General features: G+C 39.7%; 1 protein-coding gene across 1 annotated transcript in view; it reads right to left on the bottom strand.

Annotated features, from left to right (window-relative positions):
* Positions 1-19533, bottom strand: part of GATB (glutamyl-tRNA(Gln) amidotransferase, subunit B) — a gene marked incomplete at its 5' end in the record, with an annotated part of 38626 nt that overhangs the window by 13852 nt on the left and 5241 nt on the right. The window contains 7 exons of the mRNA XM_009698124.1: positions 1565-1754; positions 3831-3875; positions 4188-4272; positions 5343-5456; positions 8690-8812; positions 9813-10011; positions 12782-12895. Of these exons, the coding sequence (XP_009696426.1) occupies positions 1565-1754; positions 3831-3875; positions 4188-4272; positions 5343-5456; positions 8690-8812; positions 9813-10011; positions 12782-12895 (870 nt within the window). The remainder of the gene's footprint in view (positions 1-1564; positions 1755-3830; positions 3876-4187; positions 4273-5342; positions 5457-8689; positions 8813-9812; positions 10012-12781; positions 12896-19533) is intronic.

Genomic DNA, 19533 nt, shown 5'->3' on the forward strand with positions numbered 1-19533 from the left:
ATTTGGGGGGAAGTAGTCATTGTCACTGGTCAGAGACTGGCTATGCATCAGTCTACTTGTGGGAGGTGGTGAGTGAGTGCATTTGCATCACTTCTGGGTTTTTCCCTTCCTCTTTCCTTCATTTATTTAAGTGTCTTTATCTCAAACCACAAGCCTTCTGGCTTTTGCTCCTCCTATTCTCTTCCCTGTTCCACTGGCAGGGGAAATGAGCAAGCAGCCGTGGCACTGAGTAGCTGGCCAGGGTCAACCCCCCACAGAGAGGGAGAAGAAGGGAAAAAAAAAAAGTCAGAAAAACAAAGTTCAGGACCTATCTACCCTTCTGAGCTCTGTTTATTTTAATACGTGAGAAATAAGTTGATGTGAAAAAAATGCATGTATGGGCAGGAATACTGGCTGCGAAATCACATTTTGCACCTTACACAATGAAATAGAAAGGTAAGAACTACTGACACCTCTCGATGCTATCACTGCAGCCTCACGACTTTGATGAGACTTATGACTCACCTGCCCACCAAACAGTAAAAGATCTGCAACTCACTAAAATGGCACACCACCACAAAAGCAGTTTTCCTAACAGCTTTCTTCAGAAGAAAGAACCATTTTTTTTTCTGTAGAATCAGCTTCTGAACAAGTGTACTAAATTACAGACACACAAAGGAGGGATATTAGGTAGTTAAGTGCACTGCTCTCCTCCACAGGACAATTTAAAGTACTTACGGTTCCGCTCTGAATCTTACTCTAAAGAAGTTCTTTTCCTTCTGTCTTTACTAATCACAGAGGTAACCAAAGCAGGACACTGTCCTAGCTTAGCTGGCTATGCGAAATGCCTAATCTTGGGTGGGTGTGCTAACCCCCACACAGAGTTACCATTGGCAAACAGAGATGATGCAGCTTGTATTTAAGAAGCTCAAACTCCTTTAGAATAATTTTGGAATTTATGAGATTTTGCTGTCACTTCCTTGTTTATATCCATATTTGCCACAACCTATCCCTAGTAAATGGCATTGTGAGGCCAAAGTTGATGTTGTACAGTCACTTGGTGTATTTACCTAAGAGCAAGTTTGAGGTTTTTTTTTCAAAATAATATGGAAGCTAGATCAACAAGCACATGAAGCTGAACAATTTAAACTTTGGGTTTTGCTTCCGCAGTCAGAAAAACACATCTATTAATTTGTTAAATACTGACAATGTGCCCAGCCTTGTACCAGACCCAAAGACAGAAGAGCAGGCACTTGCAGATAAGGGTTTGCCAGCAGGAAATTGTACATTTGTTGTGGTCAGTCATGGGTGCATCCATGTGTAGACAGACAAGATCAATATTAAATAATAGTTATTGGACTGCACCTTGCATGAGAAACACTGCTAGGTGCACTGTGTATGATTTCTTTTCCCCACTATTCTATGTATATGGCTCCAAGGTACAAAGTATGCACTGGACATATTTCCAAATAAAAAACATCCATGAGAACTGACAGCAGGTTAATATGACATTTGTAAATCTTTTCAAAAGTGGTGCAACTTTGAAGTTTCTAGGCTTATTTTAGCACTTGATCAATAGACCTACCAATAAGGTGAAGCTGTGTTCAGGAAGAATCCCATACTGTTCAACAAGCTTTGCTCTCTTCACACTGGGGAGGTCAGGAAGCCTCTCACGAATCCAATCAATATTTACCACTTGCTGATGGTTCATATTAGCTGGCAAAGATTTCGCATCGTACAGAATCAATGGAGGAAGGTTTGGCTCTGGCATGAACCTAGTAAAAGCGAAGAAAAACTCCTCTATAATTATTTTCAGTCAGAAGCTAAACAACAAGGAATAAAATTTATATCACAAGTTTATACTTACCTGGAAGTTGTATTACTATTTCAACTAAACGAAATATTAAAAATTCATTACTTAGTAGATCATTGTTAAGTAGTAAGAGGCCAGCCCCTGAACTCCTGCAAAGCCTCTATTTTCTTTCTTAGAGTTGATGAGAGAAAAAGACTAATTAAAACACTTCTGCACCCAAGATAATAATAAAAAACCCCAATAAAACCAGTAAGAATACATATGGAAACAACCTACTCCTCCTGCCATCAAGCATGAATTGTGGATTTGGACAAAAACGGGAGTGGACTGGCCGGGAAAAACCCAGATTGACAGCCAACTGCCAAGAGTGATCCAGGCAGGCTGTAACCTTTTCCAGACTAACTTCAAAAATCTTGATGAAATCTCATGCTGTGCTAAAAGCAAAGTTTCTGTGCTCAGCAGGGTGCCATCACAGAACAAAAGGCTCCCTTGAAGAGAAGGCCAATTGAAACAACTCAAATAACTGCGATTGAAGCACAAACCTTACTCTTACATGATCAAATGAGGGGTTCAAAAATATCAGAATAAAGGACATTGGGCACCCTCTACATTTAATATAATAATTTCTATTTCAAATCTGCCTAAACATAGACTTTAAGTTTAATGTATAATGTACAGCAGTAAGTTACACAAAATCTGAAAACCACAGTTTAATACTGATCATAATCTTAGTAATAATTTTTCTGGTCTTTATTTGAAATCTCTTAGACTCACCGGTTTTAATGAATTTTCTTTTGCATTTGTTCGAATTAGTCTTGTTAAATAAGCTTCATTACAGTCCCTACCATATTTCACAAAATGATCAGGATAACAGGTGTAGGAAAATCCTCCAATTTGTGAAATCCAGTTCAGGGCATCAAAAAAGTATGCCTTTTCTGCTGCATTTCTACAAACAGTAATTTAAAAAGCAGATTTAAATTTAAAATTTGTGGGATGTTTTCAAAATCCTTGCTCTGTTCTAGTAAGATCAGTGGTACAACATAATGTGGATTTAACAGGAACACAGATATCCAAAGCTAAGAAGCTCTGAAAATTCTCCTGCAGATCTACAATTCTCCAGCTGGGAAGTGAGCTCTGGGAGTAACAGGACGACCATCTCAGGGATGCAAAGACAGGGAACTACTGCGAGGATCGGTGCTAAGACTGCCCTAAGCAGGGGAGGAGGCAGGCAGGTACAGAGCAGGAGAAAGGGTGCCCAGAGCAATTGGCAATCGCTGAGCTGCATCACCCTTCCCCATCCCGTCCAGACACCACGGTGACTGCCTCCCCTGCTAAGGCACTAAGCAGCCATGCTGCTCCTTTGTAACATTGCCCCACCACTTGCTACCAGCAGCATTGCTTCCCAACAGGACTCACGCCTTGTCCCCTCGTCCTCTGGCTAAATCCTTCCTGGGTGGCTGTTTATGGTTTGATGGCTGTCATCTCACACTGGTGGAAGGTCAGAAGTACTTAGCAAGGTAACATCTTCATTAGGTCTACAAAGATCTTAAGGTAGAAACCCGTCTATGAACACTGACACCTTTCAACAGTAGTTAGGATTTTCAAACAGTGATTGTGATCTATGATCACAGAATTTAAGCATGGAGAGGCCGGGTCTGCTATCTGAAAAGCATTTCCCTCAGTATTTACTTAAAGTGGGAGCAATGCTTCACTCAGAACATTCTTATGTTTTAAGTCAAGCATTCTTAAGAATATACTTGTACTGGCCTTCAGCTTACCCACTCTGAGCTAAGGTACTCCCGCTTAGTTTTTGGGAAAGGTCTATGGGTTTTAGCAGAGATGAGACACAGTTCTAGACCTGAACTGCTCAGACTAGCACTGATTTTGATAGGTCTCTTCCCCTTCCAGTGGAAGGTAAACTTCCAATACATACTCACCGTGCTGACTAACTTGACATGCTCATTACACTGATTACACTTATAAAATGAAATAAATTCTCAGTTCTTGAAATGTTAACTTTGTTAAAAAAAATAAATACCGATAATCCTGTTTTCCTTCTTTGTCTCTCATTGGTACAGTGCACCTAAAATAAAAACAAAACAAGTAAGATGTGGGAAGAGGTACACCATGGAATTAGTTTATGGCAAAAGCACAAAACAAAAACTTCACAGGGCAGTCATTTTCACACAGACACTGCTTGATGTAGCACACAATCTGTTCTGAAAAAGCCTCAACTTTAAGAATAAACTACTACCTGTGAGGAGGCTATGCTTGTGAACATTAGCTTTAGAAGACCGAAGTTGAGCAATACTATGTTACCTCTCCTGATCATCACTAGGTATCCGTGGCACTCTAAAGCTGCTACTCCTGATGTTCCTCCAGAATAAAAACTCACCCAAGCTTGGAATCAAAGGCTCTTGTTTCATTCAGAATTGTTCCTCCATTTTCAAGTTCTTCAATTTGCCTTTGTATTTCATAGTCTGACAGAAACAAAAGAAAAAAGAGCTTGTTGTACTGTACTATTAGCGTTTGTACTCTCCACTTCATTTTTCACTGCTATGCAATAATGGCATAGTTTGTTGTTTTAACCTTAATGAAATCAACAGCAGTAGTTACAGGCAGAATTATCAGTCACTGTCTCTCTCCAGCACTGTTTCCTTCTTTGTGTGTTTTCCTCATCTTCTTTCATTCCCTTTAAATAGAAAACATTTTCTCCCAGGCACTGCAGCCAAGTCATACATTCCTAGTGACCTTCCAATCACCCAGTTGAGTTTTCTTTCGGAAATGTAATAATCATCCTTTCTTGCTCATACTCAAGCTGCATCTAAACCTCATACACACCATCTACCGTACTCAGTGGAAAGCAATCATCTACATTGGAGGACACAACGCTACTGCTAACATATTTCAGTACTAATGTTAGGCACTGAATCACCTCCTTTATTCTTCTTGCAGGCAGAGGTTAGCTGTGCAAGAAAACTGCAGACTAACATGGCTGCTATCCCCAGAGTATCCAATACTAAGATTTATTCTGTCAGGGAGCAGCAAGAGCAGGACTGCTCCACAAGGAGGGATAAGCCAAGGAGCCAAGGGTAACCACAGCAGAAGCAGTGCCCTCACTGTCTGGCGCAGTTCCGCTAGTCTGAACAGCACGGGCAGAGGCACGGGCTACTAACAGGGTCCGCTGACAGTCTCAGTCAAGGTGAGGGGATGAGCTGGGTCCAGGGTCCATCCAGAGAGTTCAGTCAGAAGCAGCAGGAGGTAAGTCCAGAAACAGGACTGGGAACAAGATTACAGAACAGGTCCAAAGTCCATCAGGAGACAGGACTGAAAACTGGCATGTGTCATGTGCCTCAGGCGAAGTCTGAAGGTCCCAGCCCGACCTTAAACAGGACTTCTGGAACCATAGGCAAGATGCATAGATGGGACACCCAGATGAAGCTAGTCAGGGCATTTAAGGCTGATTACTGCACTCAGGGACCTGACATATTTCATGTCAGACCACATAAAGTATCTACAATGCTCCTGTAATGAAGCAACCATAATTTACCTACTGCTTTTGCCAGGAATCGTATGCTATTGATATTCTTCACTTCAGTCCTCACTCCATAAGGCTCTCCAGGGTGATGCACAGAAACATTGGCATCCACTCTCAGCTGACCCTCTGTAAAAGGAAACCTCATCAACAGAATAGTCTGCCCTGTAAACTAGAGTAAAAAACCTTGACATGCATTAATAAACTGCATGTGATGTGCACAGCATTAACATCAGACTTCCATATGTTCAGAAAGGAGTAACACTCACCTCACCACAGCGTTCGTTTGTGATTCTATCTCAAGACCCTGACTCCAATCATTCAAATTTTCTGACAATACTACTTTAAAAAAAAATTACTGCTCATAATTCCTCTCAGAGAAAATTGCATGGTGCAGTGCAGCACAGATCCTCTAAGCCATAGAGTGAAAAAAGCTTCTGATTCACAGCTCTTAAACAAAGGGCAGAATTAGACAAGCAATTTAAAGTGGCGAATTGTGAGCTTCCATTCCTCTAAAACCAGCATAAAAATACCTTTTGGAATTACAATTTGATGGATATATACTACCCTAGCATAGACCACAAGAACTTACTGTTATGTTGAACAGATTTACTAAGATGTTCCTGGAAATTTACAGCTCAAGGACAAAATGTGAGTAGTGGATTTTTTTTTGTAATTTTCTTCCTCTCCTTCAAGAAACTGCAGTCTCCCTCCCTCCCTGATCCAAATTTCCCTGGCTGCCAAAAATTGAAACTGAATACAAACTTATATATAAAAGCATCCTGCACTTTTAGTCCAAAATGGAATAATGTCCTCAGAGATCTTTAATGACTCAAGTACAAGTAACTCATTACTGTATCTTTCTAAGTTTTGTCCCTCTACAGACATCCCTTTTGAGAAGAAAAGGCTTGCCAGAGTTATTCAGTTGTGGGAATAAACAAACAGGCGAGGTTGTACTCAAAAGAAACATCATTTTTCCAATATTGCATAGTGAACATCTGTAGCCTCTCTGTTTGTTTTTTTTTTTAAATTTCAAATACAGATAAAAAGAAACAAACACAGTTTAGATACAGTAGCATTATTCAAGAAAGCATAAAATAGCTCAGAGTTAAAACTGTGAAGACATCTACAGCTTCAGAATTCATTCTGGTGAATAGACGTAAATTGACTAGAGAGGCCTTGGTACACTTTGTAAAAGCAGGCTGGACGACAGCGCACTAATTTCCTCTGTCTTCATAGAGTCTTGCCAGACATGCAAATGAAGGACAAAGGTGCTGGAATGACCCAACATCTCTTTCAAGGGAAGTGTTTTGCATGTGCTCTCTCTTTGGGGTGAAATAAGTACTTGTTCCAAAAAAGGGATAGTCTCATCCTGCTCTTGCTTCATTTTGAGACACAACCTGCTTCTACTTGGACATAGGTGTCAATGTGACACGACAATGAAGTTAATCAGGCATAAGTGAAAGGAGAGCCAGGCCCCAAATGTTCTTAAAAAAGCTTTTCTCCTTTAAGTCCACTTTAAGCCCAGCTTCTTTTCCTTTCACTTTGCAATGAAATCATCTTTTCATCTGTTTATTATTAATGAAATAACACCTGATAAAACTGGGCACTTGTCTTCGCTGAAAACACAAGTACAATGAAGGTAAAATATGAGAATGTAAAGCCCTTATTGGAAAGAAAGTAATTATGATGAAGGAAAACCGCAGTAGAAAGCCCTCAGAAACATCACCTGGAAAAAAAAAAATTCCAAATACTTCTAAAGCCAACTATACCGGAGGAGAAATATTCCCAACACTGGAACTCTCCTCCAAGTCAGAGATCTCACTGTGATAAAAGATATCATAGTGCAATTCCAATGGCAATCTTAGGGCCAAGCTCAGTAGTAATAAATGATGGTATATACCTATGTCTGCAAAGGCCTTTGAAGAAGCATGCAAACCAGCTGCTTAATATTAACAACTGTGCCCCATTTGACACATGTAACACTAGTGTGAGAAAAGATTCAGAGATATATATAATGTCTAGCAATTATTATTTCCCTCTACATTAAATTAGATCTGCATCACTAGCCAACATTTATTGGATCCCATTCATTGGGTGATACCTGGACCACTCTGACTCAGTTCTCCAGGAGATGCATCCACTTATACTATGGACTGAATTTGTTGCCAGAACAGTGCGGCCAACTGTCACAGGCAAAAATATAGCTTAAATTGTGAACACTAATAGGTAGCTTATAATTGGGTGTATGTGTGGAGGGGATGAGCTCCCAAAACTGTACTTTTAAACTCTATTTGCTAGCTGTAACCATGGGCTGGTTGTAAATTTTGACAACATTAGGACTGAGCAAAAATGGCATTACCTGAATCCTCCAATTAATAGAGAGACATGAGACAGAATCACCAGTTAGGAGGCTGATCACATGCTGTGCTTCTGCACACCACCTACTGCGAAGAGTGGGGCCTTAGGGTTCCAGAAAGAAGAGCTGGTACCAAAAGCAGGGGATCCCAAAAGAGGAAGTGGTCTCAGAAAGATAGTAGTGATCTTGGTTAGAGAGATCCTGGAGGTGGGGGAGGATCCCAAAGATGAGAGAGATGCACGGAGATAAATGCCAGGGGATGCCTAGGGACTTTGGCCTCTAACACCTGAGACTGGTATCTGCAAGCCTGCGGCACAGCACAAACACAATTTTCTGGCTCACCTCCCCAGACCAGCAGCGACTTCCCTAGTGGGAGGAGAAATTGAGACCTAGTGAACATAATGCTGGAGGGGAGGGAGAGTGAGTATGTGAAATGATCAAGAAGCGTAAAAGCTGCACTCTCGTTGGTTCTTAAATCAACCCCATCACCCACGTCTGCTACGCGCTGTCATTCACTCCATCTCACTCATGACACCAGCACAAGTTTACTGCCTATACCCATTTTATGACTAGCTGAGACCTGACACATAACTCACAAGATGATTCATACTCCCACTACTTTGCCCCATAACTTTCATATCCTACAACTAATCCTTACTACAGATCTGTGCTGCAGTGCTGTGGCAAGCAAGATGAGGAAAGACAGGGAGAAACACCACAACAACCCTGGGGACATTCCTTCCTGCCTAGGTTTATCCTGTAAAATTATTGTGTGAGGCAATATAAAATCTAGCACTGCAAAGTTCTGCAGACAAAGGCAGGCCCATAAGGACACCTGAAGCATGGCAGACATTAGGACAGGCTCCCAGGATTGTAAAAACTATGACTAGAAAAGGCTATGCATCATAAGCAATCACAGAGCAAAACAACCAGAAGCTGCAAAGCTCCTGCAAATCCAGAGAATTACTGGTGACAAGGGAACGTGTCCTTCCCCCTTCAGTACCTGCCATGACTGCCTGGCTGCTCCCAAGTGTTTGGAGAATGAGCTGAAGCTCTCTGACTGCTGCAGCTGCTTCTTCCCCACAGCACATATCGGGCTCCATGACAACCTCCATGAGGCCGACTCCTATCAGGGAAAGAAGGAGACTTTCAACAATAGCTTTTGATCTTGGCATATTAGAGTGCAACTGGCTAAACACATGAAAGCACTTGGGCATTTTTTGAAAAAAAAAAACCAAAAAACCAACCCCATGTATTATTTAGTAACTGTCACTATGGGCCTAGCTGCAGATTGCTATAAAAACTTTTCCTCCTATTTTTTTAAAGGAACAGACAAACCACAGACAATCCTCCACCCTTTGATGACATGCAGATCAGGACACATTCCTCTTCTGCCTTTCTCTAGGAGAACTCCCATTTAAAGCCAATCCAATTCCAGATTCAAATTTATTTATCTTAAACTAATTTTGGAATGGACGGTACTGTAAACAGATGTACTCGTTTTTAGCTTCAGGATCCAGCTTTCAAAAAAGATGAGCAGCCACAGCCCTTAACTTCAGTGGACACCGGAGCACCGTGTCCCAGTTAGGCTAGGCCATCCAGGTTGCTGCCCATGCTGTGTGCTAATTTGGTTCATTCCATTTACAAATTCAAAATTTAAAGAGAAAATCTACATTTTTCAAAGCTAATAATTAGAAGAAATGTCTGACTCATGCACTGACAAATTCCAACAGCTGTTCCTTCTATACACAAACTTGATTCACTAGGTCTGTGATTTATTTATTTATTTTTTAACAACGCATACAGTGGCAAGAGCTTAAATAGCTGAATACATGACTGACATACACTTTTGAGCAAACTGGAGCCAAGAAATTTCTAACTTGCCATTGCCAATTGCCATCACCAATTGTCATCAAACAACAGCAATGGGAAAGGTCCACTGGCCATTAAAAAATTCAAGTATTCCCCCGCTTCAAGTGTAATGGCCATTTTGATGAATTTTTATTTTCAAGGAGAGACACATCAGGCTGTTTTTATTCTTCACCTGTTCCCTGTCACCTATTTACCTTTAAAGATTCATCTTACACAGAAAGGAGGAGAAAAATAACAAAATAATCCAAGCCTACCAGCCCTATTCAAGTCAACGAGAGTCTGGCTCCTAGTGTCGTCATGAAGACTCTTTCCGCTATCTTGCTCCAACTGAATTTGTTTAATCCTCACAGTTTTGGTCACCATCTGGCTCATTTTGTTGTCTATGCAGAGATTGTATGACAGCCTTCCATTCACCGCAACAGGAACTCTTTGCTGAGTGATTTGATAGCCAGCCTGTCAACAAAATTAGTTTTATACTCAAATAAAACATTCACTTTTCAGAAAGAAGCAGCATGGCCAAGTGCAAATATTATAGACTAAGAACAAAACTGAAAATGCAACATCTTCCATAGTGACCTATATAAGAGGATAGAACACATGCACATGTAAATTCAGAAGTTATTCTGCTTAGCTGGAAAGGAAGCAAGCTGGAAGATGGGTCTAGAATTAGACACAACTGTGAGAAGCTGGAGGTCTGGCAAAAATAAGAGCACTCCTCAATACAGGCAAGTATAAGATACTACACCAATGCAGAAATAATCAATAATCAACTGCACAGCCACTTGACAAGGATGACATAAATTTCACTGATACTGCCTTGGGGCAGGAAATGGACTAGAAGAGGTTCTTCCACGCCTGTGGTTCCAGGATCATGTTAAATCTTGTCTGAAGCCAGTTACCGTGCCTCGATCCCCAAGTTGGGACTATCACTCATCCTCCCATCAGGCTGAATATCCCTCTCTGCCTGTTCAGAACTTTAGTCATTAGAGGGGAGGAGAGCGAGAAGGAAGGCGGGCTGGGGGTGGAAGTCAGGAAAATGAGAAAGCTCAATTTCATTGATGTAGCAATTTAAAAGACAGACACTGCAACCCCATATAAGGCACACAGCTGATAAATGTCACCTCATGCCTTGGACTACACTCAAAGGGGAAACTGCTAGCCAGAAAGGGGGCTGCCAGTGACAAGGTACTGGAATAACTGCAATGATGTAGAAATATAGAAGTGAATCAATTACTCTGTTGAGGAATGGCCCTCATCTCTTCCTTCTTCCTAGCCTGCTCATGTCCACAGCGACGAGAATTAAAAAAAAAAGCCTGCCAGATTTTAATGAATTGGGAGGAGCATTTGTATATTTTGCAGGGAGGACGAGCTTACTCTAAAACGTAGACATGGTGACAGTGAATTGGAATGGAGAACAACAGTCTGGCCCTGTGAACAGATCAATTTGTATTTGCAATGAAGTGCACGACCTTCTAGCCATAATCACTATAAGAAAAATAAAATAACTGACTCTATGCAGCCTATGCTAATCACACAGCTTTTCTCATCTCCTAAAACTTTTCATTCAAACGATTTTTTTAAAGCCTGAAATAGTGAGTGACAATAAATAACAAGAATCCTATTTCCCATCCAAAGCCCCATTTTTAGGAGTAACAATAATCCCACTGTCAAACGACCCTAAGAGCTGGATTTATTTTATCTGTTCTATACAGCTCATTAGCGTAAACTCTGCATCTTATTACAGGGTTCCTGACTAGACTGTTTCACTATGAAACACAGGCCAGGCAGTTTATTGTCAGTGCTTAAACTGTGGAAGTCAGCCTGTAGAAAGCCAGAATTACATGTTTCAAGCTAATAAAATACGTCAGCATCTCCTTGACCAAATTTCTATGCTTATCTGACCAGAGGATCCTGTTAACTCACGTCTGCAGACAATGGCAGTCCACTTGGTGCTGTACACACCTTCTTCCACCTCACTCTTCTCTAAACACATGGATGCAGTTTCTTTCCTATGACAACATTCTTCCATATAGCTTCTATGCAGTAGACATCACAAGAATATGAGAGATTGTTTTCAGTTTAACAGCAGAAGCACCAAAGGTAGCTTGCAAACATGTCTGCGATGTCTCCAGTGGACAACTGTAACATCATTCCCTTTCTAAGGTGGTAAGCAATTGTATTTGAGTACGTTTTGTGTAACTTCAAAATATTTCCAATGCCTGAACAAAAGAGTGGGAGAGAAAGTAGTTTGGTTAATAATACAGCACCTCTACACGTTCATTTGGGACCTGAGCAACCTCCCACTCTGCTTCTTTGAATGTCCAGGACACCTCACCTAAAGAGAGGATAAGCTAACATGCCTGATCTTTCTCAGGTAAAAGAGAAACAGATTTTTTTTCTTTTAATGCAGTCATCAGATCTTCACCCCAAAATGAGAGGAAGTAAAACCAGTGTCCTCCCTTTGACAGGTTAGTGTTAAACTGAACATTTAATACAAATAAGCTAACAAAAAAAAAAAGTTTAAAAATAGAAAGGTTTAATTTCATTAGAATAGGAAAATATGCTCAAACAGTGCTGCATCCTGTTGCAATGACAGAAGTCAGGTTCTTAAATGATTTCAATATTTCTACACCCATATCAAGTGCAGCAAAATACATTTGACTTCCAGTGACACCTTCTACCAAATATGAAAGCTGCCAACAAACCATACTGGAAAGACTCAGTTTCCCTTTTTTTTTTTTTTAATTTATTGGATCTACTGACTGACAAAGTTTTAAAGGGAAATTAAATGGTTTTAGGTCTCTAAGCACACACAAAAAAGACACTATTATGTTTATACCACTAGAACCTGTGTTTGTTATACATTCACTTTAAATGAAGGACTATTATCAGACTGCTTTTACCCTAACAGACAATTAGTACTAAACACCAGGAACAGAGAACTTAAGGGGCAAAGCAGCTCCAGCTCCCAATTCAATTACATTAAGCTACCGGAATCGTGCAGTTAAGCAAGGAGTCAGCAATCAGAGCAATCATATTCAATCACTGAGCACCAGGGTACAGCTGTCTATTCACCAGGGCACAGCACAGCATCCTGTGGGCTGAGCAGAACACTGACTGAAAACAGAAAAAGCATCTCTTCACTCATCCCCTAGTGCCATCTGAACTCCAGACTTGTCCTTTTCCTACAGCCATAAAGGGACCAGCTATACTGCATACTTACAGGCAGATCTGCATAGAAATAGTGTTTTCTGTCAAACAAGGACTTCTTGTTTATGCTGCAGTTGAGTGCCAGGCCTGTCATCACTGCTGCTTCTACACATCTCCTGTTGAGAACCTAAGGAAACATGACACATGGTTTTGCTCAGATACTCAGTATGTAACAAATGTGTCTCCCACACATTGCCTTATATGGAGCATATATTCAATTTTGCTTGCCTTCAGCCACCATTAGATCTCTTTCCTTGTGTGGGTAGTTCTTATTCATCACTTAAGTCGTGGTAACCACAAATCTGCAAAGCTTTAAGATGAAAAAACAAGCAATTCAGTTGTTCTGTCATGCCACATAAGGAGGTGTGCACTCTTCCGGCTTGCTACTTTTGCAAACATTCCAGCACTTTTGAATCTTCAGGGTGCAAGAGAGAGAAATCATAGCAAATGATAATTGACTTATAACCAGCTGTAAACTCATACTGGGAACTGGAAACATGGGGGACTTGCCTTAGGGACTGCAGTGCCATTTCAGTAAAACACTGCAGAACACCTGTAACCACAGAACCACAGTGAATTCATGAATATCTACACATAGATTTCAATGCTTTGCTTAACCAGGATGAAATTAAGGCCACTTATGTGCTTTGCTAAAACAGAACTAAAGAGACATCAACCAATCCCCATGGCTACAAGTATATATGCATTTCCAGTACCCAGGTAACCCATGGGATTAAGGTTCTTGTAGAACACCACGTGATCTGAAGACCCAGCAAGGCCTTCATGAACAAATAAAGGAGTTAATGAGGTTTCTCATCATGGATCCATCACTCTCAGCACTACACCCTTCTATCTCCTCAGCAGGATCAGGATCCAGAGGAAAAAGAAAATTCCGCTCCAGAAAGTACTAACAAGCAATGTTTCAAAGTTCTGTTTTTTTCAAATGTGCTCTCGTTAATTTAAGTTTGTTTAACTAACACCAAATGGATAAAACTGAAAAGAAAAAAAGACTGATTTTGTCTTAGTCTCTTGACATGCTCACACTTACAGTATTTTGAAACAGGAACAGAACTTTATCCATCTTATTCTGCACTGTACAGCTGCCAAGAAGTCAATTTCCAGCAGGACCATTAAAGGGGCACATTATGTAAAAGAATCTACATGACTTCATCCACATTGACCAGAACATAAAAGGCTTAAATAATGTTTTCTGCAATGTTTCTGACAGTATTTACTTTTTATATTCTCCAGTCTGATTTCTGAAAACAGATTAAGCAGCTGTACATTTCCCATCAGCCCATGTCTTCAGCTGGAAAAGTAATCAGAATTTCTTTGCTTCACTCATCTAATATTTGAAAATTCAAAATAATAGGAGAAAATATGAGAAACTCTTCATGTAACAGAAACTTAAAAATTGCTTATACAGACAAGAAATTAAATATTTAAGACATTTAAAGAGGGAACTTTCAGATCTTTAGCTATATATGGCTAACTGGAACACATCATCTGTTCGGGCATATTTTACTTCTTGAAAATTTTAAAAGATACATAAAGCAAATTTTAAATGAGAAAAAAGGAAGAACAATCTCCCTCTGAAATACTGATCTGCAGCAAAATGAATGCAATTAGTCCTGACTGTAATCTAAAGCAAAATCAGTAACTATGAAATACTAACTTATTTTAGTACCATAGCTGCAGATCATTATATAGTAGATGCTCCTGTTTTCAACAATGAAATGCTTCCAGACAGTACAGGTAGGTTTTGTTTTGTTTTTTTTTTTTTTACTGTTTAAGGAAGCTTGCAACAGCATGAGTCAAATTGTTCAATGTTTAAAATATCACAGTATTTCTAAATACACAGGCAGAATTTCCTCCTAGGAAAGCCTTATGGCACAATCCTCTTCAGCTTTACAAACTAGGGAGGATCATGCCAGTCATCCCTTTTAACAACTGGTCACCACAAACCCGTTAAGGCTCCATAAGGACTTGCAGACTCAAGGCACCACTGCACCAAAGCAGCAAACTAGCGTCTTGCTATGTTTCCTAATGGTGCAGGGGTTGTGACTGATCATAATCAGAGAACGAGACAAAACCCAACTCCAGAGTCGCAGTCAGTTAGAGCCTCATAGCACATTCGTCAAACACAGGCAGAGTTTAGCTAATGATTACATTAAAACTACTGCCCTTGTCCATCTGCTCTTCAATTTTTGCTTCAAACAAGGTAGAGTTTCCTACTCATCTTACTCATCACCCTAAGGGATAACACTGTTTTGAGGTGAAGGAAGTAATTCCCACATACATACTACTTACACCAGTGAGAAGCTTTCACACTACTGCTGTTGAACCATTTTGATGGCTCTGGGAAAAAAAAGGCATACAGATGTGAAGTATTGATTATTTTCTATGTAGTATTACTAAGTATTTAGATGACTGTAATGTGGATGTGTCCCCAGGATACTGGGTCATACTAGCCAAATCACTGTATACGCATCATTACTCATTCACTAGTACCACTTCCTGTGTTGCTGTTTTATCGACCTCTGTGATGACAGAAGGCATTGCAAAGCAGATCTTTCCCACTATGGCGTACTGAGATGTCTACCACATCAATCTGCTTCTTCTGCCCTGTTTGACTCTTAAAAAAAAAATAAATCAGATGACCCTCTAGTTCCTCAAAAATCAAAACTTATCTGTCTAATATCGCTCCATTTCTGAAGTGACTACTACTACCTGTTCCAGTGATCAAGGCTGTGTGCATAAAGCAGAGCTGTTTAAGCAAACTGCTACTCTTCCTTCAAACAAGCCTAGCTTTTCAAATAATCTGCAGTGATAAACATCAATTCAGTATGTGAAACTTCCCATACTAATGACCTAGAATAAGTCCCCCAAGCTTGTTTATGCAGTAAGCTGTTATTAAGCTGACAGCTTTGACTAGTACCAAAGATTTAAATTACTGGCTTGAACTGACAAGCTGCCAGTCTGGTATGTCAGTAAAGTGCTGGCCTTGAAAGAAAGCTACGTAGTTCCTGCAATAGCTATGGACAAAACACAAGAGCCTATAAAGCCTTCTTAAATATTTCTGGTCCTCTAAAATGGAAGAATCTCTCCTAGGTATTTATTTAAAGAAATTCCTAGAAACCTATCACAAAAGGAAATGTAAATTGTTTGTATTGGAAACTCATGAAAAACTTTAACAATGGCATCACAACACCAGCACTATTTTCCTTGTAGCTACACTATCCTGCTAGAGCACCATGGTAACTGAGCGCTAAAGGAATGAAGGAACAATCCAACCAAGATCTCTCTTTCTGATCGTCGTCTGTTCTTTATATCTAGTTCACAAGTGGAAAGATTCCTTTAAAAAATTTATCATCTTTATTTGCACAGTCAGTTTAGTCAAGACCTTGGTTTTAAATACAAGACTATTCAATAGCTATACAAAGCTATACACAATACCTTCAATGGCATACATTCCCACCAAAAGCAATTTTTCAACAGTTTTTTTCTTTAACAGCAGGTTTACTCCTTATATTAATATATTAAAGAAAGCTGGCCCCCTTTTAGGTGAAGATATATGTTTCATATATTTAGTAAATGATCATTTTTACATTATAAAGAGAGTACATATGCAACTTCTTGTTTCTCTAATGAGTATTATATAGAATAATTGGGGGGGAAAAAAAAAAAGAAGAAACATCTAGATCTCTCTCCTGGAAAAAGTTTATTTTTGCTACATTTAAAAATAAAAGTAATCTTTGCCATGACAGTGGCACCCAGGAAACTTAAGTTATGGAACAAAGTATTCCTTGTATAAAAACAGTAAAATCAGAATAATTCCCCTGGACATTTTAAAAGTTTTTCATTCTAGGTCACACATTTTAATAAAGTAGATTTCATATTAATTGGCTATCTTAAGACCTTCATTCCTACTTATAATCATGAAGAAATCAGCATTAATCAGATTAACTACAGCACTGTTTATCTAATAAACATTTAATTTTAGCTCATTTTCATTCAAAATAACAGCTGGAAGAAGGAATTAGTGCAATGTACTTAGCCAGCTCTCCGTAGACCAGGCAGTAATCTTCAGAAACCTCAACAGATATATCTAATCATATTTCCCAGTACTCCCATTTCATATCACTCTGATTTTTATTTGCTTCCACTAATGGATATATTCAGTCTTACTAATCGTGCTGTGTTAAAAGTACCAACTTGCTCCAATATATGGTTCTTTGAAGTGCAATCATAAGTTAAACTTCAAAATAAACTACTCTTAAACCTACCTAGTCCAAACGCAATCGTGACTGTTCAGTCTGACACTGCAGAAGAGTACTTCAAGGCAGTGTTCTTCCTTGGCAACCTCACACACACAGAGAAGGGCGTAACTGCCTTGTAGCTGCCATGTACAGAATGTACGTTACAATAAATGAAGAGCTAACCATTTCCCAAATGACCCTTTTATTTCAGCAGGTCCAGAATCGGACCCCATCCCTCTAAGCATGCAGTAAAAATTTAAAAAGCAAGCCACCCTAAGTCTTGTCATTTGTTTGGTCTGCAAAGAGCCCACATGTTCCAAAAAATGAGGTCTCTAACTGCAGGGGAAATCTAAAAAGAGGACCAGCTTCAGTTTAAGGTCTTCTGCGTTTCAGTTCAGCGTCTACTTCACAGCACATTTCCTGCCCTAATATGAGCTTTATGTTCTTACTCCTAAGGAAAGCGGCAAAAGAGCATGGGAAGAAGCACCAAACATTTTAAATTAAGATCTTGGATTAATAAAAAGTGATTCCAGCTAAGAAAAGAGAACAAAACGGCAACTGAGAAGTGAAACCAGCAAAGGAAGACGGGGGGAGAGCATTAAATATACCTTAATACATTTTGTAATTTAATCTTTCTGCAGTGTGGTACTAAAGATATATGCTGCTATCCAAAACGTATTATTATTCCTAACCTTGTCCGGTGGCAAAGTTGGCTTGCGGTGATGCAGCACACAGTCACATCATAAAACCAGGCAACTCTGACATTTTAAGAAGCACCTAGCTTCCAAACACGTTACTTTATGCGTACTCAAAGAACACTTAGGGGTGCCAGAGCATATATAATAATAGAAGTAATTCAGTAATAGAAGTAAGAGAAATTTGTCCCAAAAAATCCACTCACAGTTCAAATTTAACAGAAAGAACTTCCCAGTCCGCTAAGAAAAACTACTGCAAAAAGCTAATGTGCGTTTCAGCAGCAATTTCAGAATGAATCCAGACAGAGGGGACACCAATCCACCTAGTTGTCAGCGAATGGTTGTGCTGTCCAAAAGTATCAAAGATGGCACAATAAATGCAGTAAAAGAACTGTGTGAAAGAAAGGAAACAAGATACTGTGAACTCCTGCTCCCCACTAAGGAGGAGAAAAATATCTGTATAAAGCAAAAGGTAAAGCAATTAAAAAAAAAACAAACACAAAAGGAGATAAGAGAAAATACATAGATAACATCACTGATGCATTGAAGGATCTACTGAAAAAGGTGATAGCAAGATGTTTTATCAACTCAATGCCACTCTAACTGGCGAGTTTACATCTGCCAGAGGGACCTGTTAAGGATGAACAGGAAAGCCAACAAGAACAACAAACAGAAAGAGAGCTCAATAGTTACTGAGGTGCTAAGGAGACAAAGCCTGCAGGAATTCTTAGCCTTGACAAAAAGATTAAAACAACCAGAATGAGTGTCAGAACTTCTCGCAAACAGAGACATAGAAAAAAGCAAGAGAAAACATGTCATCGGACTCCTTCAAAGAGCAACAAATGTCACCAAATACTTCAAACCACAAAAGCAGAGGCGTGTCCAGAAAAATGGCATTTACAGTTGAGTATGAATAAAGTTGAGCCAAGCAACTGCAGTAACTGAGGAAGCGAAACACTTCTCAGTCCCCAGTGAAGGAGACTAGTTCCACAGGTAACCCCGGGGCTGTGAATAGTCCTATGAAAGAGAAAGAAATAGAACGAGGAACAACCCCTACCATACCCCAGCCCTGCAAGCCACCTGAAGCAGGCCTCCCTCATCTTTCAAAGACCTTTCCTGACCAGTACAGCAGTGTTGAACTGATTAATAGCTTGAAATTATGTAGGTAGCCTTTAATCCACTATGCACTCAGAAATTTAAAGGTCTATGAACCGCAATCGCGTTTTCAGGGAGCAATGGTTTGAAAGCCTATTTCACTACCCTAGTTTTTTTCTAAATTATGTGGGATTTTCTTTTTAGTGGCTTACTGGGACTGCAAGTCCAGTAAGCTGGGACGGTGTGAGCAACAAAAGACTTAACCACTGATCATACAATGCATATCACAAACCCAAATATTACGAGGAAAGAAAGGACTGCAACAGAAAGGTACTGTGCATTTCTAAGAAAATATCTCCCTTTTTCCCCCAAGTACAATTATTACAGTTTTACTGAAAGAAGTAATAAGCAGTTAAAGTGAACCTAGACATAAGTAAATGGTTTAAAACAAGCATAAACTCACTTTTTCCTTCAGGCACTGCCGCTAATGTATTTTCAGAGGAGAGCTCATGGATACAACAACCTAGTCATCACGTGGTTTCAATGAAAGAAAGAAAATTTATATAATGGAAGCCAAATCAACATGCAAGATCAGAAGATTGTCCAGTTCCCCAAGAAAGGTGTGTGCAATTAAAAATGTAGTTATCAAAAGTCAAGCTTAGAAGCAGCTTTTTTCCAAAGCAGTAATACAAGAAGGGAATAAATTCATATGCAAG

The sequence above is a fragment of the Cariama cristata genome, unplaced genomic scaffold, assembly GCF_000690535.1.
Source record: "Cariama cristata isolate BGI_N322 unplaced genomic scaffold, ASM69053v1 scaffold6564, whole genome shotgun sequence".
Classification (NCBI taxonomy): Eukaryota; Metazoa; Chordata; class Aves; order Cariamiformes; family Cariamidae; genus Cariama; species Cariama cristata.